Below are 24,179 nucleotides of genomic sequence, written 5' to 3'. Positions count from 1 at the left end.
CAACACAGAAAAGTCTCAAACAGATCAAAAATATCTCCAATACTGTCTAGAGAGTAGTAGAATATATAAAGAAGAGTTCAGGATGGAGAAAAACCATAAATGGTCTTACCTACTGTTGGACTATGGATACTATAATACTAACATGTGAGGAAAGACATCATAGGTCCATTAGGGTTATGACTGTGAGTGACAAACCATTCTATGATTTTGAGTTCTGCCCCACAGATTGTTAATTCATGCAGACATGATACTTTAAACATGATCTAATGTTCATATCTGCAGAGGGAAGAGTCCCTAGGGTAGAACTTAGTATTACTATTTCAAACCATAATTATATTGTGAAATTGCCTTCTAAACATTTGTGTGTACAGTCATAGACTTGGGTTGTCCTCAGCTTTGATCATAGAAGTTACTTTTCACAGAAGGCATAAGTCAATGTAGAGAATAAGTGGTCAAAGGACTGATCAATGAGTGATAATGAGTGCTCAGCTCTAAATGGAACCTCTTTATTAACCTCAATAACAATACTCAGGGGACATTCTGGATAAGGAGAATAAAAGAATGTAAGAGCCAATGAATAGGAAGTGGGCTGTGAAATGCAGTCCTCTGGACACAGTACAGCATGTATGCATGGACTTTCAGAAATGATAGTTCTTGAACAAAATTGCAAAAATACCAACTCACCCAAAATTCAAGCTTAGAAGGGCAAGGAGTTCTTACCTCTCACTAAGAAGTTTCTTGCCACTTGATAACTTATAAGGGTAGGACAATAGTTCTTTGAAGATGTGGAAACTGGTAGGATTCTCACGTCCATTGGATAACCACATACTCATGTACATAGGGATAGCACTATTTGGTTTTAAAGGTTGATAAAAAAGAAAACATGGTATATTGTGGGAATCTATGAGGAGATGGAGAAAGGAAATTGAGGATTTGTGTTTTATTAAATACATTTATAAAATTTTCAAAGAATAATTTTTCACAGTTAAAATATTTCTTTATCATTTTTGTTAGCACTTTAATTTTTGTAAGTTGTTTAATAATTTTGAACAATATATCATATATTCTCCCTCTTTCCATTACTCCCAGATCCATCACTTCTCCCTCTTCCACACAAAACCCATCAAATATGGTTGGTATTTCTGACATACACCTAAATGTGTTGCCTTCCCATATAGTATGGTCAACCCAGCAAAGGTCATACCCTTGATGAAAACTGACTCTATATTTCCCAGCAGTCATAAGTTACCAATAGGTACCTAGCTAGTACTGGAGCTTCATACCTAACTCCCCTCCCCATGTTTAGATTTTGTCTGTCTTGATCTTGACCAAGCCTGCATATGCTACCTCAACTGCTGCAAACCCACATGTACTACTTCCCTACTGATTCCAGGAAACACTATTTCCTTATGGAGATCTACTTCTGGTTCTAATAATCTTTCTAAACTTTCTTCAACAATGATACCAGAGCTTTGGAAGAAGGTATGGGATAGAAGTGTTTCCTTTAGGAATGACAACTCTGTATTCTCTTATTTTTTGTCCCTTGACCATTTTTAGTCTGTGTGTTGTCATCAACTACAAATAAAAACTTCTCTGATGAGAAACTATGGGTATAATGACAAATTCCTGGTAATTGGTCTAATACTCTGCTCATTTATAGTATAGTATATTAAGTTTTACCCTAGGGACTGCGACCTATCTAGCCACAGATTCTTGGCTATGATTTTAGTGACAGAGACTGATTTCAATTTGTGATATGGGCTTTAAATACAATCAGAAAATGGTTGGCTACTCTAAAGACATTGTTCAATTATTGCATGAGTAGGCATGGCTTGCCAGGATGGTTATTGTATCCTATAGGGGTCACACATCTGTAGGATTGATGATGTAAACATGTTTTTGGAGAAATTATATGGAAGTACTACATCTACATAACTCACACCATTACCCACTCCTTAGGTTTGTAGTTCTATTTTCTAAGCATTTTAAGACTTATCTCCATTGTCCTATTACTTACTGTCAATGATAGGCTATTGCCATCTATATGTGTTTATATAGTGGGTATTTGTCTCTGAAAGCACTTAATTCATTTTCATTAATGTTGACTTTCTATAACTCTAATACTGAATGGATTTCTTTCTATTTTCATGCTTAATAAAAAGAAAACGTAACTCTTTCTCTAGCCATAACTCATGGCACCAAGATATGAACACATACAGAAATCACACTGGATTACCAGAAGACAATGCAAATATCCCACATCTGCAACTACCTAGAGAAGCTAGGCTGAATTGAAACAAAGTAAGGAAAGTAGCATTCCACAAATACTGAGAAGAAGACATTAGGTTCAAGAATAGAAGGATGATCAAAAAGGGATATTTGTGGTTCTATTCAGTCACTACTTTTCATTTAGAACTACATAAAAACTATGCAGTCTGGAGAAGTCTTGGAAGTGTGTCCTTAATCTCATCAGATGGGAGGCTAAAGAAACTGGACCCTATATTCAAGGGAAAGATAAACCTAGAGCCTCAGAGCTCATTTAGTAACAAAAGACTTCAGGAAAGGCAAGCCAGAAAACACACCCAAGAGGACTCATTGTTTTGAGACAAATATTTTCAAGGAGGTCATTTGAGATAAGATATAAGTCCATCTAATCTATGCATAGAATGATGAAGAAATAGGTTCTTGGGAATAGAAAACAAGGCCCCAGGGATAATTAATACCACTAGACAGGGACCTTTGAGCTTTTGACCAAGTTTTCTACTTCCTTAACCATGACTTTGATATTGATAGCAGAAACATGGTAACCTCAGTGTGATACACAAACCAGTCTGAAGACTGATAAGAAGTGAGAGCAGCTGGCTCACTCCATGCAAGTTGTTTGAGTTGACAATTTCAATCCTGTTCTCAATCCTGTCTAGGTTTGAGAACAGGAGAAACATTTTGTTGCTGCATTTGACACTAACCAAGATCTGTTAGCTGCTTGGCTGTTCCCATGTTCATTTCCAGAAATGTCTCAGATGAAAGTAGTTAATAACGCATCCTTTACACCTGACAAGATGGGTTCATACTATACTGTACCAGTGTAGGAAAACTTAAATCCCAAACTTTTGAAGGAACCACATCTCCCCTCCATGTTTGTGATGAAATATCCTCAGTTGACAAACAATCCAATGTGAAGCCAGGATCCGGGCAGCTAGGATTCCTACCACCCAAGGTAAGAAATTTTATCTCCTTTAAAGACATCTGTGTAACTTTTAAGTATTTTGAGTCAAGAAAGAGTCCAGAGTAATACTTAAGGTGATAAACTGATATTTCTCAGGCTTTCTAGTGCTTTAAATTCATGACTTTGTCAGTATATCTACTTTTGATTTTTGAACATGAAAAGAGTATCATTAGGACCAATTGATTCCACATCATAGTCTAGACTTGAACAATACCTTCCTGGAAGGAACCTCAGCATAGACCATTAGACCCTGTAGATGTCCCTGGTTTCTGATAATACCTGTAAGATAGATGAATGCCCCCAAAGGACTACCTGATTTAATGTGAAACTTGTTCCACATTCTCATATCTTTTAATTCTCAAAATAGTAATTGCCCCAAGATAAGATAGTGAAGACTTGAAATATTAATATAAATATGCCAAGATGTAGCTACATGACTTACACAAGATGTTTCATTTTCACATTCTCTAGGACTTCATGCTCTGGGTTGGCTTCATCTGTCCTGTTCCATGCTGTACAGCAAGGCTCTTTTCAATCTTAGAAGCCTCCCCACACTAGCTTCTCCATGGATTTTGGTGCCATACTACAATACCAGCTTCCTAAAAAGGAAGTTTGCCTACCTATTTTTCCTTATATCTAGTGTAAATGTTCTGTACTTATGGGAGAAATAATGAGCATTAGGATCAATGACTGGATTAGGATGTAATTGTTTGGACAGATTACAGAACAGAATACTTACTCCTTTGTGGAATTTTGCCATATTACCTAAGCATAAACAGAACTGGTTTTATATGAAAGGCAGAAATAGTTTATTTCTGTGTCTTTGCAGGCACATTGTGTATAATAATCCGTAAAATTTTTCGAATTGACCTTGAGGGTTAAACAGTAAACCCCAATATTTTCTCAAACTTAATTTTCTATATAGAAGGCAAAAGATTTTAGGCTCATGGACAATATGAGGCTTTAAAATAGGTAGTTATGGTAGACGATCTTGCTTTCATCCAGTAGACTAACTATGAACAAATGTGGACTTACAGAGTATAGAAAATGAGCTAGACAGTTTGGTGCATGCTTAAAATGCTAGCTCTGAGACAGTTGAAGCAAGATGTTCTGTGTCCACCTTGGACTGTATAGAAAGAGCAGCACACACCTTTAATGCCAGCACTTGAGAGGCAGAGGTAGATGTCTGCCTGTGGTTTTGAAACCCACCTGGGCTACAGAGTCAGTTCCAAGACAGTCAGGTTTGCACAGAGAAACCCTTTTTAAAGAAAACATAAGAAAGAAGAAAAGAAAAGAAAAGAAAAGAAAAGAAAAGAAAGAATAATAAAAAACAAAAATACCTGAAATGTGGGCAAGCAATGAAAGGAATTTATTAAAACCACACCTCTATATCAGTTCAGAATCTCATGTCTTAAATATAACAATTCATAAAGAAAACTGGAATGTTAAAACTATTTACCAAATTTATACCAAAAATGATGGGTTATTTTATGAATTATAAAAAAGAGATAATTTGGTCTTTCTAGAGAAATACTTCTTCATGTTATATCTTGTACAATTTTTTCACCAGGTTATAACCTATTTTAAAATTATTACTGCAGTATGTGATCTCCACTTAGATAAATATTTCATCAAGTTATAATTATCAATTCAAACTTAAAACCTTCATATTGAAACCTAAATATTGGAAAACAAGAAGCAAAGATATTCACTAACGGGAAAGATGTCATTTTTACTGGAGTCCTGTCGGGCATCCTAAGTGAACTCTGATGTTACTAAAGCAGAAACCATATTAGCAAAATAGTATTGAAGCATTTTATTTTGAATACTAAAGAAATGACAAAGAATGGAGTGGTGGAACTCCACATTGGGAGGTTCTTTCATCTTGGTCGGGATTCTGGATGATAGTGGCTCTCCTGAAATGCTCTGTGCTGTAATCACAGCCCTGTACATGTTGGCTTTGGCCAGCAATGGGCTGCTGCTCCTGGTCATCAACATGGATAGACAGCTCCACATACCCATGTACCATCTACTTGGGCAGCTCTCACTCATAGACTTCTTTCTCACGTCTATTATTATTCCCAAGGCTGTCATGGATTTTCTGCTCAAAGACAACACCATCTCATTAGAGGGTTGTGCCCTGCAGATGTTCCTGGCACTGACACTTGGTGGTGCAGAAGACCTCCTTCTGGCCTTCATGGCCTATGACAGATATGTGGCCATTTGTCATCCTCTGAACTATATGGTTTTCATGAGGCCAAGCATCTGCTGGCTTGGAGTAGCCACATCATGGATCCTAGGATTCCTGAGTGCTCTAGGACATACCATCCACACAATGCAATATCCCTTCTGCAAATCCCGGAAGATCAGACATCTATATTGTGAGATCCCTCCATTGCTGAAGCTGGCTTGTGCAGACACCTCCAAATATGAACTCATGGTTTATATGATGGGTGTAACCTTCCTAATTCCCTCACTTGTTGCAATCCTGACTTCCTACATATTAATTCTTTTCACAGTGCTCAATAAGCCTTCAAATGAAGGAAGGAAGAAAGCCCTTGTTACCTGTTCTTCCCACTTAACAGTAGTTAGTCTGTACTATGGGGCTCTCACAGTTATGTACGTCCTACCCAGTTCCTATCTTAGTCCCAAACAAGAGAACATCCTCTCTGTTTTCTACACTGTCGTGACCCCAGCTCTAAACCCACTCATTTACAGTCTGCGGAATAAGGATGTCACTGGGGCCTTGAGGAGGGTCTTGGGTAAGTGGTTTCTGCCTACACGGTCTATATTTTAGGGGATTCTAGTGGGTATCTGCTAGACTTAATTCTCAATGTCAGAAGATTCCTGCTATAAATGAAATTCTGCCAATGCAACCAAAAAAAATGAAATTGTTTCTTTTTCTAGAGAAGCAGAGAATATGTTTTTCAAATCTTCTCATCATTTAGCTTCTTACAAGAAGAGGTTCATTATTTAAAACTATCCATTGTCTTTAAAAGTTAGTCTCTGTTTCCCAATGTTGCTGTTTTTGAAAGTCTAAAGGATAGTCAAACAAGACTACTCTGGTCTTATGTCCATACTGAATATAAAAATCATAGAAAGTAATCTTAAGTGGGTTTCTCAGAGATCAATAGGAGAGGATTTTTTTTAGGCCTGCGCAAATTTTAAACCAATTATTCTTGGTAAGATATAAACCAACACAGATAGCTTTGTCTAAAGTCCAGTTAACATACCTCTGCACCATGCTTTGTCTTGCTCTCCTTGTAAGTTCTCTCTTCCTCTCCCTGTAAGCATCAGCTTTTATGAGTAGCCTGACAGATGACTTTTCTTGAATTTGTGTGTGTGTGTCTGTGTGTGTGTGTGAGAGAGAGAGAGAGACAGAGAGAGACAGAGAAACAGAGACAGAGACAGAGACAGACAGAGACATAGAGACATATATACTTCCTCCTTTCTCCTTTAATTCTGCCTCCTCTGCCTTCTCTTTCCTTATCCTCTTCCTTATCCTCCGCATCCTTTTATCTTTTTCTTCTTAAAGTGATTGGTAATGAAATGTTCAGTTTTATTTCTAACTTGTGAATAATATATTAAAAGGGGCATAATAAAGCAGTGGTTTTCATTTGTCCTAATCATTTTTCAAAATACCTTAACAATTATAAATGGCTCAGATGTTCATTGTGTTACGTTAAACAATATACAATCTGGTCATGTATCAAAATAGCCAGTGGCACTCCAAGTATATGTCTTTTTTTAATTAGTGAAAGTCCTAGTCAGGATTACCAGTATAAAAATATAATAGCAGCAAATGGTGGCATGGGGAAGGTCACATGCACACCAGGAGCAAAAGAATAAACTAATTATCTCCTTTGGAAATCTATCTAGAAGTTTCTCAAAAAGCTAAACTTAAATTACAATATGACCATTCCATATTCTCCTAGGATTATACTGAAAACAATCTGTACCACTTATAGAGACACTTGCATGTCCATATTCATTTCTGTTCTGTTCATAACAGCTAGGAATGAGATCACAATAAAAACTTAGTCAGATAAAAAGAAACGAAATGAAATTATACATGTGAGTACATTGCTGCTGTTCCCAGACACACCTGAAGAGGGCATCAGATCCCATTACAGATCTCAGGACCTCTGGAAGAAGAGTCAGGGCTCTTAACCGCTGAGCCATCTCTCAAGGCTGAAAAGTAATATTGAGTGAGGTAACTCACATACTGAAGAACAGGTGTCCCATGTGTTTCCTCTCATGTGTTCATCCTGACTTTGAGTATTTATATTTGTATGTTTAAACTTACTTATCTGTAGAAGAAGCAAGGAACATTTATGGAGTAGGTTATAATGGGGGTAGCTTTTAAAATATATGGGAGCAGGACATAGAAAATTTGAAAATAAAGGTGGGAATATTGGAGGTGGAATGAAAGTATATAATGTGGGGAAGTCATAGGAAACCTACTATCTTGTACCTTAACTTAAAAATAAATTTAAATTTTGTTTGAAAGTGCTTTTTCTGCATCCAAGGAGATGATTGTGTGACTTTTTCTTTGAGTTTGTTAGTGAATTACATTAATGGATTTTCTATATTGAACTAACCTTGCATTCCTGGGATGAAGCCTACTGATCGAGGTGAATGATCGTTTTAATGTGTTCTTGGTTTCAGTTTGCAAGAATTTTATTGAGTGTTTTTGCATCAATATTCTTAAGTGAGATTGATCGAAGATCTCCTTTTTGGTAGAGTCCCTGTATGGTTTAGGTATCAGAGTAACTGCGGCTTCATAGAATGAATTATATACTGTTCCTTCTGTTTCTATTTTATGGTATATTTGACGAATATTGGTATCAGGTCTTCTTTGAAGGTCTGGTAGAATTCTGAACTAAACCCATCTGGCCCTAGACTTTTTACTTCTCTTTCCTTATGGGATATGGGCCTGTTTAGAAAGTTTATCTGCTCTTGATTTAACTTTGGTTTCTGTCTAGAAAAACATCCATTTCCTCCAAATTTTCCAGTTTTGTTGAGTATATGGGTTTGTAGTAGGATCTGATGATTTTTAATTTCCTCAGTTTCTGTTGTTATGTCTCTCTTTTCATTTCTGATTTTGTGAATTTGGATACTGCCTCTGTGCCCTTTCGTTAGTTTGGGTAAGAGTTTATCTGTCTTGTTGATTGTCTCAAAGAACCAGCTTTTGGTTTTGTTGATTCTTTGTATTGTTCTCTTTGTTTCTATTTGGTTGATTTCAGCTCTGAGTTCAACTGTTTCCTGCCTTTACTCATGTTGGGTGAGTTTGCTTCTCTTTGTTCTAGAGCTCTCAGGCATGTAGTTTAGAGGTCTGGCCAGGTGGATGGGGTTGGGACATCTTGGTAGAGACAGAAGTTGTGGAGGAGGTAAGGGATGTAGAACAGTAGGAGGGTGGATTCAGAGTGGAATAAAATCTTGAGTGTAAAAATTTTTTAAAGTAATTTTGTTTGAAAGTGTTTTTCTACTTGTTTTAAATATGTTATGTATAATGGGATATTACTAGTTTGGGAAATTTATGAATCCCTTCTAAGGCTTTGTATTTGGTCTGGAATAAATAGTCTTGGAACTGGTTAAATTATAAAATGAAATGGAATCTGTTGATATTATTATTGTTTATTACTATTGTTGTTATTATTATTATTATTATTATTATTATTATTTGCATTGATGTAATAGAAATTGAAAGAATTGGGAAAACAAATTTTGTAGTGCTTTCAGAAACTTACCACCCAGTTATGGTTTGTAATCAAGAGCTACAACAATAGTTTATGTTGAATTATATGCATTGGGGTTTTCTGACCCTAAAAACACACTGGATGGGGACTTATACCTGTTTCTTAGATTTTCAGTAATAATCCATATCTTCTGTGATCAGCAGAAAACTCCCATGTAGAGTACCTCTGTTCAAATTCCTTTTTTTTTAAAAAAGTATATTTTAATTTGTTCATAAACAAAAGGGGCTTTGTAAAAATTTCTTCATAGATCCTACTTTTAAACAAAGCTTCTCCTATCTTTCCTGTTCAATCCTACCCATATAACTTTTTAAACCTTTGGTTCTTAGTATCCTCCTCCACACACTGTTCTTTTTCACCATTGAATTATAATATTCATTCTTATTATATTGCTTATTTGAGTTAGAAAATTATAGGTTCCTGCGTATCTTCTTTTCTTTTTCAAACCAGAAGTAACACAAATTTTTATTAATCCAAACAGTATGGAAGTCACACAAAACATACATGTAAATCAGAGGAATGGAATAGAAGATCCAAAAGAGAAATACACCAAAACAACATATATACATAGAAAGACAGTGTATCTCTATATTCATCTAACTCTATTATTCCCTTCATCGATGCATGTACCTCCACTGGCATTTCAGAGCGCATTAATTTTGCTTTCACTCTTTCCATGTTTTACTCAGTCTTGCTTGTTTTGAGAGAGAGTTTAAATTTGAACTTGAAAAATGAGTTCTAATTAGGTCTAAGCATGCACAGTGACTTATACTCAGCATTCTTACCACTTACAAATCAATACATTGATTTCTCCTCACTGGAAAAAAAATCTCAAGAAAATTCCATAACTAAAAAGAGACAGGCGATGAAAGGGTGTGAGAGTGGACAAAAAGGAGAGGTAAGCCAGTGTCTCTGTGTTTGTGGATACTAAAAGAAAAAATTCTTTCAAGGGAGGAGAGAAAAATCAACTGTCTATGTCACTGAAAGTGTGGAAATGGAGGATAAGAAGGGGACTTCTATATAGCTCATAATGATGAATTGGCAATAACAGACACATGGAGTGAGAAAGGAACTTAAATGGGATTGAATTCTTATGATTAGATGATCATCAAAGGAAGAAATAGATATAGAAATCAATTTTCTTTCTTTCTTTTTTCCTTTATGTGGAGAAACTGAAGAATGGGCAATAACTGAAAGAAATGGAGTTGTGGGAAAGTATCTATGATGAGAGGAAATCAGAATTTATTTGTACTTTATGGTTATCTTTCAAACAATAGAAGAAAAGCTTCCTTTAGAAAAGAAATTATTGTTTGGGAACAAATTTTTGAGGAGACAGATGAAATTGGACATTGGCTAGCAATTGATAAGAAATTATATTGAGGAAAACCAGCACAACGTGTTTCAGTTCAGATGCAAGTAGATTTGAAGAGGAAAAAAGAGATGAATAGTCTGTTGAATGAATACTCTGTTCTAAATAAAGTATGGGACAAGGGTTTCAGATGAGATCAAAGGTATCAGGCATCTGTTAAAAAGGAAACAGGAATATATTTGGGAAACATGACAATATACTTTGTCTTATAAACAGAGTATGGTAAAATGTTTAAATTACAAATTAATTTTGAGTTGAATTATTTACTCATGGTATAATTTGCAAAGGGTTTTTATGATGTGGTAAATAACATTAATAACTTTATAAAGAATAAAGAGTATAGAGATACCACAATTGATAATTTAGCCATATCAAAGTTATCTCTTATAGTTGTACCTCTATTTCAGTAGGTAAAAGAAACTCCCAGTACCACATAGTCAAGACAATAAAGATACAGAACAAAGCAAGGATTTTAAAAGCTTCCAGAGAAAAAGACCAACTCACACACTAAGGCAGACTCATTAGAATAAAATCTGACTTGTCAGTGGAAACCATGAAAGCCAAAAGGGACTAAAGTGATATACAAAAAGCTCTGAAAGGCCACATAGAGTAGCCTGACTACTGTACCCAGAAAAGTATCTATTAGATTAGAAAGAGAAGAAAACCATTTCATTATACCAAGCTGAAGAAATTTATATTCACCAAAACACCTCTACAGAGATTAGAAGAAGTACCTCACTCTGAGGAGGTTGTCTACACCAAAGAAAATATAAGGGATAAATAATCTTAGAACAGTTAATTAAAAGAAGTCTGAAAAAGTTCACAACACTATAAACACTGTTCAATAATAACTTGAAACTTATGATCTTAATTCCACAGTAAAAAGACACAAACTAACAGATTAGAAAATAGGAGCCAACATTTTCATAACTCCAAGAAACATACCTCACCATAAAGAACAGTGCTACCTTACAATAAAAGGATATCACTCTGTAAAAAACAATATAAAGAATCAAGATAATCCACACACTAATTCTAATGCAATTGTTCACAGTGATTGAAAAAATAATCTTAAACTTTATGTGGCAACAAGAATCCCATGACAACCCAAGCAACCCTGATCAATAAACTTACTGCAGAAGGTATTACCATTCCTGTTTTCAGGTTACAGGAAATAAAGCTATAGAACCAAAACAAAAAGCATCATACTGACAGAAAAAAATAGTAATATTCATCAGCTGAATAGATTTGAAGACCCCACCTCTGATAGAGGGTTAGTATCTAGCATGTGCAAAGGAAACAAACAGCACTGAAAAAGCAAACAATTGCAATTTTGGTAGGACAGAATAGCTGAGCACAAGAAGTGCAGACATCCTGAGACCACAGGACAGACTGCCACTTCTGCACACCTCTGCCCACATTTCAGGTCCAAGGGAAACTCCAGAGTGCCTCTGGACACAGGAATATAGGAACAGTTATCCACTAGTACCTTCAGTTCTGGTCTGCACCCAGGACAGAACTGATCCAGTCAACAGCTCCCTGTACCCAAATACCATGGGGGAGAAAGCTGGACCCTCAGAAGTGGACATTCCTAAGAAATGAGAGATTACCTTATGCACACATTTCACACCCAAGTGGGAATCGCATACTGCTAACTGTGTCCCCTGGGCAAGGACATAAGAGCAATCAGGTACAGGATCCTTCTGATTCCTGCCTGCGCCTAGAGCTGAAAGACAGTAACCAGGAGTGACTACACACCGATAACAGAGGTAAGACCCACTTTTCTGCTCCAAGTGACCTGCATGGTGGATTCAGGACACACAGAGGCAGAAGTCCTCTGGGGCAGGGCACTTCCTGTTTCTGGCTTTGCCTGGAAGTGAACTGATACCATCCCACAGTTCCCTGCAAATAAATCCCGTGGGAAAGAGAGTTGAACACCCAGAAGTGCAGACATCCTGAGACCACAGGGCAAACTACCACTTCTGCACACATCTTACCACATCCCTAGTCCAAGGGGAAACTGCACAGTGCCTCTGGACATAGGAATATAGGAACAGTCAGCCACTGGTATCTGAGGTTCTGGTCTGAGCCCAGAACTGAACTGAACCGACCAAACAGCTCCCTGCACCCAAATTCCATTGGGGAGAGAGGTAAATGCTCAGAAGAGTGGACACTCCTGAGAAATTAGAGGAGACTACTTTGGTCACATTCCTGACCCAAGAGGGAACTGCCTAGTACAAACTGTGCCCCCTGGGTACAAGGACCTAGGAGCAATCAAGGGCAGGACACTTCTGATTCCTGCCCAAGCTTAGAGCTGAAAGACAGTCACCAGGAACACCTACACACCTGAAATCAGAGCACCTGTTCTCAGAAAAGGCTGAAAGAAAACAGGAAAATAGTTCTACAGCAGAGCTGACAAAGAGGCCTACAGGAGGGACAAGTCACTCTCAGAAACAGCAAGACAAGCAAACACCAGAGACAACCCAAAAGCTAGAGGCAAACAAAGGAATCTAAGCAACAAACCAAGACTACTCAGCATCATCAGAGCCTAATTCTCCTAACAAAGAAAATAATGGATATCCAAAAACACCAGAATAGCAAGATTTAGATTTAAAATCACATTTTATGATAATGATGGAGGACTTTACGAAAGACATTTAAAAAACCTCCCTTAAAGAAATGCAGGACAACACAAGTAAACAAGTAGAAGCCCTTAAAGAGGGAACACAAAAATTCCTGAAAAAATTACAGGAAAACACACCCAAACAGGTAAAGGAATTGAACAGAAACATCCAGGATTTAAAAGTGGAAATATAAATAATAAAGAAGGCACAAAGGGAGAGAACCCTGGAGATAGATAACCTAAGGAAGAGACAAGGAGTCATAGATACAAACATCACCAAAAGAATACAAGAGATAGAAGAGAGAATCTCAGGGGCAGAAGATACCATAGAAAACATCAACATAACCATCAAAGATAATATAAAATGGAAAAAGCTCCTAGCCCAAAACATACAAGAAATCCAGGAAAAAATGAGAAGATCAATCCTAAGGATAATAGGTATAGAAGAGAGTGAAGACTCCCAACTTAAAGGACCAGTAAGTATATTCAACAAAATTATAGAAGAAAACTCCCCTAACCAAAAGAAAGAGATGCCCATAAATATACAAGAAGTCTACAGAACTCGAAATAGATTGGACCAAAAGAGAAATTCCTCCCATCACAAAATAGTTAAAATACAAAATGCACAAAACAAAGGAAGAATATCCAAAGCAACAAGAGGTAAAGGTCAAGTGACATATAAGGGCAGACCTATAAGAATTACATGAGACTTCTCACCAGAGACTATGAAAGACAGAAGATCCTGGAGAGATGTCAAACAGAATGTAAGAGAACACAAATGACAACCCAAGCTACTATATCCAGCAAAACTCTCAATTAACATAGATGGAGAAACCAAGATATTACATGACAAAGCCAAATTTACACACTAAGTTTCTACATATCCAGCCACACAGAGGACAATAGATGGAAAACTCCAACTCCATACAGAAAGCAAGAATATAATCTCCTTGCAATGAAACCGAAAAAGAGACACAAAAACATAATTCCAACTCTAACAATGAAAATAACAGGAAGTGACAATCACTATTCCTTCATATCTCTCAACATCTACGGAATCAATTCCCGAATAAAAAGACATAGACTAACAAACTGATTACATAAAGAAGACCCAGCATTTTGGTGCATGCAGGAAACACACCTCAGGGACAAAGACAGACACTACCTCAGAGTAAATGTCTGGAAAACAACATCCCAAGCATGTGATCCAAAGAAACAGGTGAGTTGCCATTCTAATATCAAATAAAATTGACTTTCAGCAAAAAGTCATTAAAAAGATAAGGAAGGACATTTCATATTCATCAAAGAAAAATCCACCAAGATGAACTCTTAATCCTAAATATCTATGCTCCAAATACAAGGGCACTTACATTCATTAAAGAAACCTTACAAAAATTAAAACACACACTGCACCTCACACATAAATAGTAGGAGATTTCAACACCCTATTCTCATCAATGGACAGATCATGGAAAAAGAAACTGAATGAAGAGATAGAAAAACTAACAGATGTTATGAACCAAATGTATTTAACAGATATTTATAGAACAGTCCATCCTAAAACAAAAGGATATACCTTCTTCTCAGCATCTCCCAGATTGACCATATAATTGGTCACAAAACAGGCCTCAACAGATACAGGAAGGTAGAAATAATCCCCTTCATCCTATCAGATCGCCATGCTCTAAGACTGATTTTCAATAACAACAATAATGACAGAAAGCACACATATACATGGAAGTTGAACAACACTCTACTCAATGATAACTTGGTCAAGGAAGAAATAAAGAATTTAAAGACTTCTTATAATTAATGAAAATGAAGATACAACAACTTATGGGACAGGGTGAAAGCAGTGGTAAAAGGAAAATTCATTGCTCTGAGTGCCTGCAGAAAGATACAGGAGAGAGCATATGTTAGCAGCTTGATAGCACACCTAAAAGCTCTAGAACAAAAAGAAATAAATAAACCCAAGAGGAGTGGAAGGCAGGAAATAATCAAACTCAGAGCTGAAATCAACCAAGTAGAAATGAAAAGGACTATACAAAGAAACAACAAACCCAAGAACTGGTTCTTTGAGAAAATCAACAAGATAGACAAACACTTAGCCAGACTAACCAGAGGTCACAGACAGTGCATCCAAATTAACAAAATCAGAAATGAAAAGGGAGATATAACAAAAGAATCTGAGGAAATTCAAAATTTACCAGGTCCTACTACAAAAACCTATATTCAACAAAACTTGAAAATCTGGAGGAAATGGACAATTTTCTAGATAGATAGCAGGTAATGAAGCTAAATAAGGACAAATAAACCATGTAAGCAAGCCCATAACTCATAAAGAAATAGAAGCAGTTATTAAAAGTCTCCCAACCAAAAATAGCTCAGGACAAGATGGGTTTAGTACAGAATTCTCTCAGACCTCCATAGAAAGCATCATAACAATACTGTCCAAACTATTCCACAAAATAGAAACAGACAGAACACTACCAAATTCCTTCTGTGAAGCCACAATTACTCTTATACCTAAAGCACACAAAGACCCAACAAAGAATGAGAACTTCAGACCTATTTCCCTTAAGAATATTGATGCAAAAATACTCAATAAAATTCTTGCAAACGGAATCCAAAAACACATCAAAATGATCATCTGTCAAGATCAAGTAGGCTTCATCCCAGGGATAAAGGGTTTAATATATGAAAATCCACCAATGTAATCCACTATATATACAAACTCAAAGATAAGAACCATGTGATCATTTTATTAGATGCTGAGAAAGCATTTGACAAATTCCACACCCCTTCATGATAAAAGTTCTGCAAAGATCAGGAACTCAAGGCCAATATCTAAACAAAGTAAAAGCAATATACAGCAAACCAGTAGCTAACATCAAGCTAAATGGAGAGAAACTTGAAGCATTCCAACTAAAATCAGGGACTAGACAAGGCTACCCACTCTTTCCTGACTTATTCAATATAGTACTCAAAGTCCTAGCTGGAGCAATCAGACAACAAAAGGAGTACAAACGGATACGAATTTGAATGGATCAAATAAAAATATAACTATTTGCATATGATATGGTAGTATACTTAAGTGACCCCAAAAGTTCCACCAGAGAACTACTTAACCTTCAAAACAACTTCAGCAAAGTTTCTGGGTATAAAATTAACTCAAACAAGTGAGTAGCCTTCTTCTACTCAAAGGATAAACATGCTGAGAAAGAAATTAGGGAAATACCACCCTTCCAATAGTCTCAAATAATATAAAATAGCTTGGCTTTTTTGAATGAATCAAGTGATAGATCTGTATGAAAAGTACTTCAAGTCTCTGAGGAAAGAAATTGAAAAAGATCTGAAAAGATGGAAAAATCTATGCTCACGGATTGACAGGATTAATATAATAAAAATGGTCATTTTGCCAAAAGCAATCTACAGATTCAATGCAATCCTCATCAAAATTCCTACTCAATTCTTTATGGAGATAGAAAGAGCGATTTGCAAATTTATGTGGAAAAACAAAACAACCCAGGAGAGCAAAAAGTATATTCAACAATAAAGAACTTTTGGGGGAATCACTATCCCTGAACTCAAGCAGTATTACAGAGCAATAGTGATTAAAAACTGCATGGTATTGGTACAGAGACAGATAGACCAGTGGAATAGAATTGAAGACCCAGAAATGAAGCCACACTCATATGGTCACTTGACCTCTGACAAAGTTACTAAAACCATCCAATGGAAGAAAGATAGCATTTTCAACAAATGGTGCTGATTCAACTGGAGGTCAGTATGTAGAAGAATGCAAATCAATCCATTCTAATCATCCTGTACAAAGCTTAAGTTCAAGTGGATCAAGGACCGCCACATCAAACCAAATACACTCAAACTAATAGGAAAAAAGTGGGGAAGAATCTCGAACACATGGGCACTGGGGAAAATGTCCTGAACAAAACACCAATGGCTTATGCTCTAAGAATAAGAATCTAGAAATGAGATCTCAGAAAGCAGCAAAGCTTCTGTAAGGCAAATGACACTGTCATTGGGACAAAACTGCAACCCACAGATTGGGGTACCAATCCTACATCTGATAGAGGGCTAATATCCAAAATATAAAAAGGACTCTAGAAGTTAGCCTTCAGAGAGCCAAAAACACGATTAGGAAATGGGGTACAAAACAAACATTCTCAGCTGAAAATTATCAAATGACCAAAAAGCACTTAAGAAGTGTACAACATCCTTAGTCATCAGGGAAATGCAAATCAAAACAACTCTGAGATTCCACCTCATACCAGTCAGAATGGCTAAGATAAAAAAAAACTCAGGTAACAGCAAAAGCTGTTGAGAATGTGGAGAAAGTGGAATAGTCCTCCATTGTCGGTGGGTTTGCAAACTGGTACAAGCACTCTGGAAATCAGTCTGGAGGTTCCTCAGGAAATTGAACATTCCACTCCCTAAGGACCAAGCTATACCTCTCCTGGGAATATACCCAAAAGATGCTCCAACATACAACAAAGACACATGTTCCACTATATTCATAGCAGCCTTATTTATAATAGCCAGAAGCTGGAAAGAACCCAGATGCCCTTCAACAGAGGAATGGATACAGAAAATGTGGTACATCTACACAATGGAGTACTACTCAGCTATCAAAAACAATGACTTCGTGAAATTCATAGGCAAATGGAATGATCTAGAAAATATCATCCTGAGTGAGGTAACCCAATCACAGAAAAACACACCTAGTATGCATTCACTGATAAGTGGATATTATCCCAAAAGCTTGAATTACTCAAGATGCAATCCACAGACCACAGGAGGCTCAAGAAGAAGAATGACCAAAATGCGTATGCTCCCAATCCTTCTTAAAAGGGGAAAAATGACCATAGGAGGGGATAGGGAGGCAAGGTTTAGGGCAGGAACTGAATTAATGGCCAATCAGAGCCTGCCCCACATGTGGTTCCTATATATACAGCCATCAAAACTAGGTAAGACTGATGAAGCTAAAAAGTGCATGCTGAAAGAGACCAGATATAGATCTCTCCTGAGAGACACATCCAGAGCATGCCCAATACAGAGGTCAATGCTAGCAGCAAATCACTGAACTGAGGACAGGACCCCCTTTGGGGGAATTAGAGAATGAATTGAAAGAGTTTAAGGGGCTTCCAACCCCATAAGGAAAACAATGCCAACCAACTCGAACGTCTAGGGATTAAACCACTAACAAAAGAATATATATGGACTCACCCAGGGCTCCAACCACATATTTAGCAGAGAATAGCCTTGATGGGGCACTAGAAGAAACCGAGGTCCTTGGTTCTGCCAAGGTTGGACCCCTCCATGCAGGGGAATGTCTGGAGTGGTAAGGGGGGTGTGAATTGGGGGAGATACCAGAATGGGGGAAGGTGAAAGGATGGGGGTCTGTGGACAGGAAACTTGGAAAGGGAATAACATTTGAAATGTAAATAAATAAATATCTTTAATTTTAAAAAAAGTGGGGAAAAAAGAATGTAAGATAAGGTATTTAAAGGAAATATCTAGTCAGCACATACCACCAAATAGTTTTGGAAAATAAGACACTTGACCCGAATCTAGCAGAAAAGAGATGATTATGTATTATGCTTGCACATGATCTTGCACCTCTATTCCTCATGTGGTGATTGGTGCTTTTATTATTATTGGTGGTTGGTGGTGGTTTTTGTTTTCTTTTGTTTAAGTGGCTATTAGAACACTTTAAGGGTTTTAATTATTTTACTTTTATTAACCACTTTATTCATTTACCTTTCAAATGATATAACCCATCTCAGTTATGCCTCCACCAACCTCCTATCCTGTCCCCCACCCTATCCATTTTACCTCTATGAGGGTGTACCTTCACCCACTCTCAACTCACCCCTCAAGCATCCCCATACACTAAGGCATCAAGCCTCCCTTACCTCCCATTGTCATCAGATAAGGCCATGTTCTGCTACAAATGTATCTGGAGTCCTGGTTCCCTCCAAGTATACTATTTGGTTGGTGGTTTAGTCCCTTGGAGCTCTTGGTTATCCAGTTGGTTGATATTGTTGTATTTATGGGGTTGCAATCCCCTTAAGCTCCTTTAGTCTTTCTGCTAGCTCTTTCTTCAGTTGGGATCTCTGTGATCAATCCAATGGTTGATTATAAGTATCTGCATCTGTATTGTTCGGGTGCTGGTAGAACCTCTCAAAGAACAGTCGCACCAGGCTCCTGTCAACAAGTGCCTCTCTCTTTTGGACAAGAGCATTTCTGGGTTGAAAATTTTGAATAGGTGGTGGCCCCATCCCTCAACTGGGGGCCATGTCTATTTATAGGAGGTGGTCTCTACTAGTTTTATCTTCCCTTTGTTGGGAATTTTGGCTAAAGTCATCACCATTGGCTCCTGGGAGTTTCTCACTTTCTAGGAGTCTGGGACTTGCTAGTAGGCACGCCAGGTCCCCATCCCACTCTGCTACATGTTTCTATTCAATTTCCTGATCCTCCATATGTCTCTCCTCTTCCTTCTAATACCTGTTCCTGTCCTCCTCCACCCCTCTTCTCTCCCTCCCTCCAATGCCTACACTCTACCTCCTGTGATTATTTTGTTCCCTGTTCTATGTATGATTAAAGCATGCACATTTTGATCTTCCTTGTTGTTAAGATATATATGTTTTGTGGATTAAATTTTCAGTATTCTGAGCTTTTGGGCTAAAATCTATCAGTGAGTACATACCTTATGTTTTCTTTGGTGTCTGAGTTACCTCACTCAGGATGATATTTTCTAGTTCCTTCCATTTGTCTGAGAATTTCATAAAGTCGTTGTTTTAATGGCTGAGTAATAATCCACTGTGTAAATGTACACAATTTCTGTATACATTCTTCTGTTGATGGACATCTGGGTGGTTTCCAACTTCTGACTATTATAGATAAGGCTGCTATGACCAGAGTGGAGCATGTGGTCTTGTTATATGTTGGAGCATCTTTTGGGTATATAACAATAGCTGGGTGTTCAGGAAGAACTATTTCCATTTTTCTGAAGAACAGCCAGATTAATTTCCAAAGTGATTGTACCAGCTTGCAGTCTTAGCACTAATAGAAGAGTGTTCTTTCTCTGCATCCTTGCCAGCATCTGCTGTCACCTGCATTTTTTATTTTAGCCATTCTGATTGGTGTGAGGTAGAATCTCAGGGTTCTTTTAATTTGCATTTCCCTGTTGACTAAGGATGTTGAACATTTCTTTAAGTGCTGCTCAGCCATTTGAGATTCCTCAGATGAGCAGTATTTGTTTAGCTCTGTAGCCCATATTTAATAGCGTTATTTGGTTCTCTGAGGTTATGATGAATTAACACATGTGGCATTGCTGGAAAGGTTTTGTCCATCTATTAGTCCATTAGTATCTGTCCATATGTCCATCCATCTGTCTGTCTGTTTCTCTTTTCATGGTTGTATCTCTAGATGTAAGCTCTCAGCTACAAGTCCTACCTGTTGCCATGCTTCCTATATGAAGTAGTTTGAATGAAAATCCCACAGGGTCATTGTGGCATTATTTGAAAGGATACAGACATATGGCCTTGTTGGAGTATGTATGGCTTTATTGGAAGAAGTGTGTCACTGGGCATGGGTTTAGAAGTTCCAGTAGCTCAAGCCATGGTTCACTCTCATTCTTGCTTCCTCCTGCCTGCTGATCCAAATGTAGAATTCTCCAACACCCTGTCTGCCTTTGTGCCACCATGTTTCCTGCCACAAAGATCACAGGATAAATCTCAGAACTGTAAAACAATTCTAATGAAATGTTTTTCTTTGTAAGTGTTGCTGTGACCATGGTGTTTCTTCACAAATAGAAACTCTAAGAGAGTACTATAATGATCTTGGACTCTAGCCCTCTGAAATTCTAAGCCTCAAATTGTATGTTTTCTTTCAGAATTGCCTTGATTATTTTTTCATGCATTAGAAGTGAAGATAAGTTCTCATATAAGTCACATGCAGTGACCATCAGATTGAATCAGTTTATTATGTAACTCTGGATGACAATATTTGAACAGTTTTCACTGTCTATATTTCTGGCTCCACATAAGTTACCAGATAAGTTAAGCTTTAGCTATCCTTTCTTCACACATTTTCCAACACAGGCTTAATTTTCCCTGCCTCTTGTCCTTTTGAAATTCAAGTTGCAAGATCTTCACATCCCAAGTATGAAATGTTTCCAACACCAGAACCAGAACTTCTCTGCAGAAGTCAGCTTCAGTAGCCTTGGTTCTGTAAATCATGGCTCTGTCTCACTTCTGCTATGCAGCATCTCCAGAAACTGCTTCTTCTTCATTTTGTATTCCTGGGAACCGAGTTCTTCATTCTCAATTTGGCTTGCATCTCCTTCTCCTTGTAACACCTTCTCATCATCTGCTACTCATCCTTAAGCTCTTCACATAGGGCCTCCTCCATGAAGACCAGGTCACTAGGCACAAACATTGGAGTATAGGTTTAATGAACGAGTCTGAATACTCTTGCTTACATCATTCACTCTACATGACAACAATTTTGTCACAAAATGAAAAAAAAATTAACAAAATGGTGTCATTTTACTGAAATTTTTGTCTTTTAAAAACAAGAACATTTTTAGGTTCTAGAATTAAATTTGATAACACACTTTTTAGATACTTCTTTAAAGCTCAGCATGATTTCCCATGTATTACATATCCTCTAGGCATCACCGTTCTTCTTGATGAAATTATTTTATTGGGTATATTTGGAGGTAAATACTCATTTGAACTTCCTCTTGTGATTATTAAGAGTTCAGCTCTACACAGATAGTATAACTGTATACTTTTGTTTCATCTACATTTTAAAAGACATTTCTTTCTTGTTCCATTACTGTCAGAAAAGTGTATTTGTATAATTGGTAAGCTGCCTTTGATTTCTGGGACAATTTCAAATATTTGAATTAATGTAAACTCTCTACAACTCTAGTACTGTATGCTTTTTTTTACTTCCTGCCTAATCTTTAGAAAATTAAGCTCTCTTCAACCATCATCTATGGCATAAGGACATGACTAAAAACAGAAAATATTCTGGGTTTCCAGAGGTCAAAGGAGAGAAGGTCTTCCATGTATAGACTGTATAAGGATCAGCCTTAGGAAAGAGAGAATAGTCTGGCCTACAAGAGCTATAAACATAAGAAACACCAGCCCACCACAAGAATCTGGAAAACCCACTTTTTGGTTAAGGCCACAGTGCTAGACTTGCTAGGAACCTGAGCTACTCCACTGTTACTATTTCTTTACATTAAAGAAAAATATAAGATATTTGGGCTGTGGTGCCTTTGTTACATGTCTATAACCTCAGATTTGGAAACATAAGGAATTAAGATATTGTATGAAAGAGAAAAACACTTAGGACTTCAGAGCTCATTATTGACTGAAGTCCTCAGGAGAAGCAAGCTCAGAAACATACCCAAGAGAATTCATTAACTCACTATTTTCTAGACCCAACATTTCCATTTCAGTTGGGATACAAGTCCCTCTGTAGATATGCATAGGATAAAGCAGAGAGGAGGCCTTAGAACCTGAAAACAAATCAGCTTGCTCTTAGTCAAGGCCCTGGCTTGCAACTGCCTTTAGGAACATTTAGATGGAGACAGCAGGAACTTTTGAGCCTCTTTTTGAATTTCTACTTGCTTCATGAAGTTTTGATCTCTGCTTCCAGATGGCAGCAGGACTAGACAAACCTGAGCATCAGGACTCAAGAGTTTGAAACTTACATGAAGTTGGAGGAGCTCCATCCCTGCAACTCGTCAAGAGGAAGTTTTTTTTTTTAACTGATTCTCAAGTGTGAGAACAGAAAACCTGTTTTCTTGCTCCATAGGACACTACCTAATGTTTGTTTACACCTGGTTATTCCAACTGACATTTTCAGAGTACAACTGTAGATATGAGGAAGAAATGAAATACTATTAGCACTTGACATTGGAAGGACACTCAACACACTTTGCCAACTTAGCAAAGTTTAACTCAGTAGAAAACTATTGAAAAAATAACAACCCTGTGTCTATATTCTCCATCTGTGATGCAGCATCATCGATCATTAAGAAGCCCCAAGAGAATCTGGAGTGGTTAGATACTTAAGCTTTTGAGTTCCCAAGGTAAGGAATTTGTAGTTTAAACAAAATATATAACCCCCTTTTATGCATTTTGAGACAAAATCAATATAGAACAAACCATAAAAACTTAAATTACTATGCCAATCAGGATCCTTAGTACTTTGAATACATGTCCCTTTCAGTCTCTCTGTCTTTAATATTTTGAAAATTACGAGCATTGCCTAGGTCTATGTGCCTTCTTCCTTGTTGGAATCTCAAAACATAACTTTTGACCCTATATATATTCCTGTTTCTCATAATACCCACCAGATAGATGATGAGTGCCCTCAAACAACCAACTGAACTATGATACTCATTTCACATTCTCACATATTTCAACTGTTAAGGTACTAATGACACCAAGAGAAACCACTGGAGACTAATGAAGCATTACTATACATGACATGGCTGAATAATTTGTACAAGGATGCCTCACTTTCACATCTTAAGCTGTATGTTGAGTTAGCTTCATCTGTACATTTTGGTGTTATATAACACAGACTCTCGTTAATCTTAGATTCTTGCTGACATTGGCTCCTCCATGATTTTGGTACTATGCAAAAGTAACAGCCTTCAAGAAAAGGAGCTCTTCCTCTGAATCCCTGCTCCCTTCTATCTAGTGCAAATGTTCTCCACTTGTTACAGAGGGAGCAAACATCAGGGCCAAGGGTTGTATTTGAATAGGATTGCTGAGGTTAATTACAATACAGAAAATTTATTCTTCAGTGGCTTTCTCATCTCTTCTCCCAGACACAGCATCATTCTTTTAATGTTATTTTTCTGTTTCTTCCCTGGCACACAATGTATAGCAATCTGTTTAAAACAGATATGATCACATTAATTCTAAAGTTTTAACTCTAAAATCAACACTTTCTCCAATACAATACTGCCCAGTATCAGATAAAATCTTCCTCAGGATCTCAGAGAATGTAGGGCTGTGCAACAGAGGTCACGAATATGAAAAACTTGTGCTATTCAAATGGGATTTGCTTATGTTAATTTGGACTCATTAAATATATAAAATAAGCTGGACAATTTGGTACATTTGTAAAATTCCATCATTTAAGAGGTTGTGTCAA

General features: G+C 37.1%; 1 protein-coding gene across 1 annotated transcript; it reads left to right on the top strand.

Moving 5' to 3' along the window:
• The first annotated feature begins 5,072 nt into the window (after positions 1-5,072).
• Or2ag17 (olfactory receptor family 2 subfamily AG member 17) lies at positions 5,073-6,023 on the top strand. The gene is given in 1 exon segment (NM_001000736.1): positions 5,073-6,023. A coding segment is annotated over 1 exon segment (951 nt).
• Positions 6,024-24,179: the final 18,156 nt, after the last annotated feature.

This window comes from Rattus norvegicus, chromosome 1, assembly GCF_021556685.1.
Source record: "Rattus norvegicus strain SHRSP/BbbUtx chromosome 1, alternate assembly SHRSP_T2T, whole genome shotgun sequence".
Taxonomy (NCBI): domain Eukaryota; kingdom Metazoa; phylum Chordata; class Mammalia; order Rodentia; family Muridae; genus Rattus; species Rattus norvegicus.
This window is presented reverse-complemented; position numbering and strand designations above follow the sequence as displayed.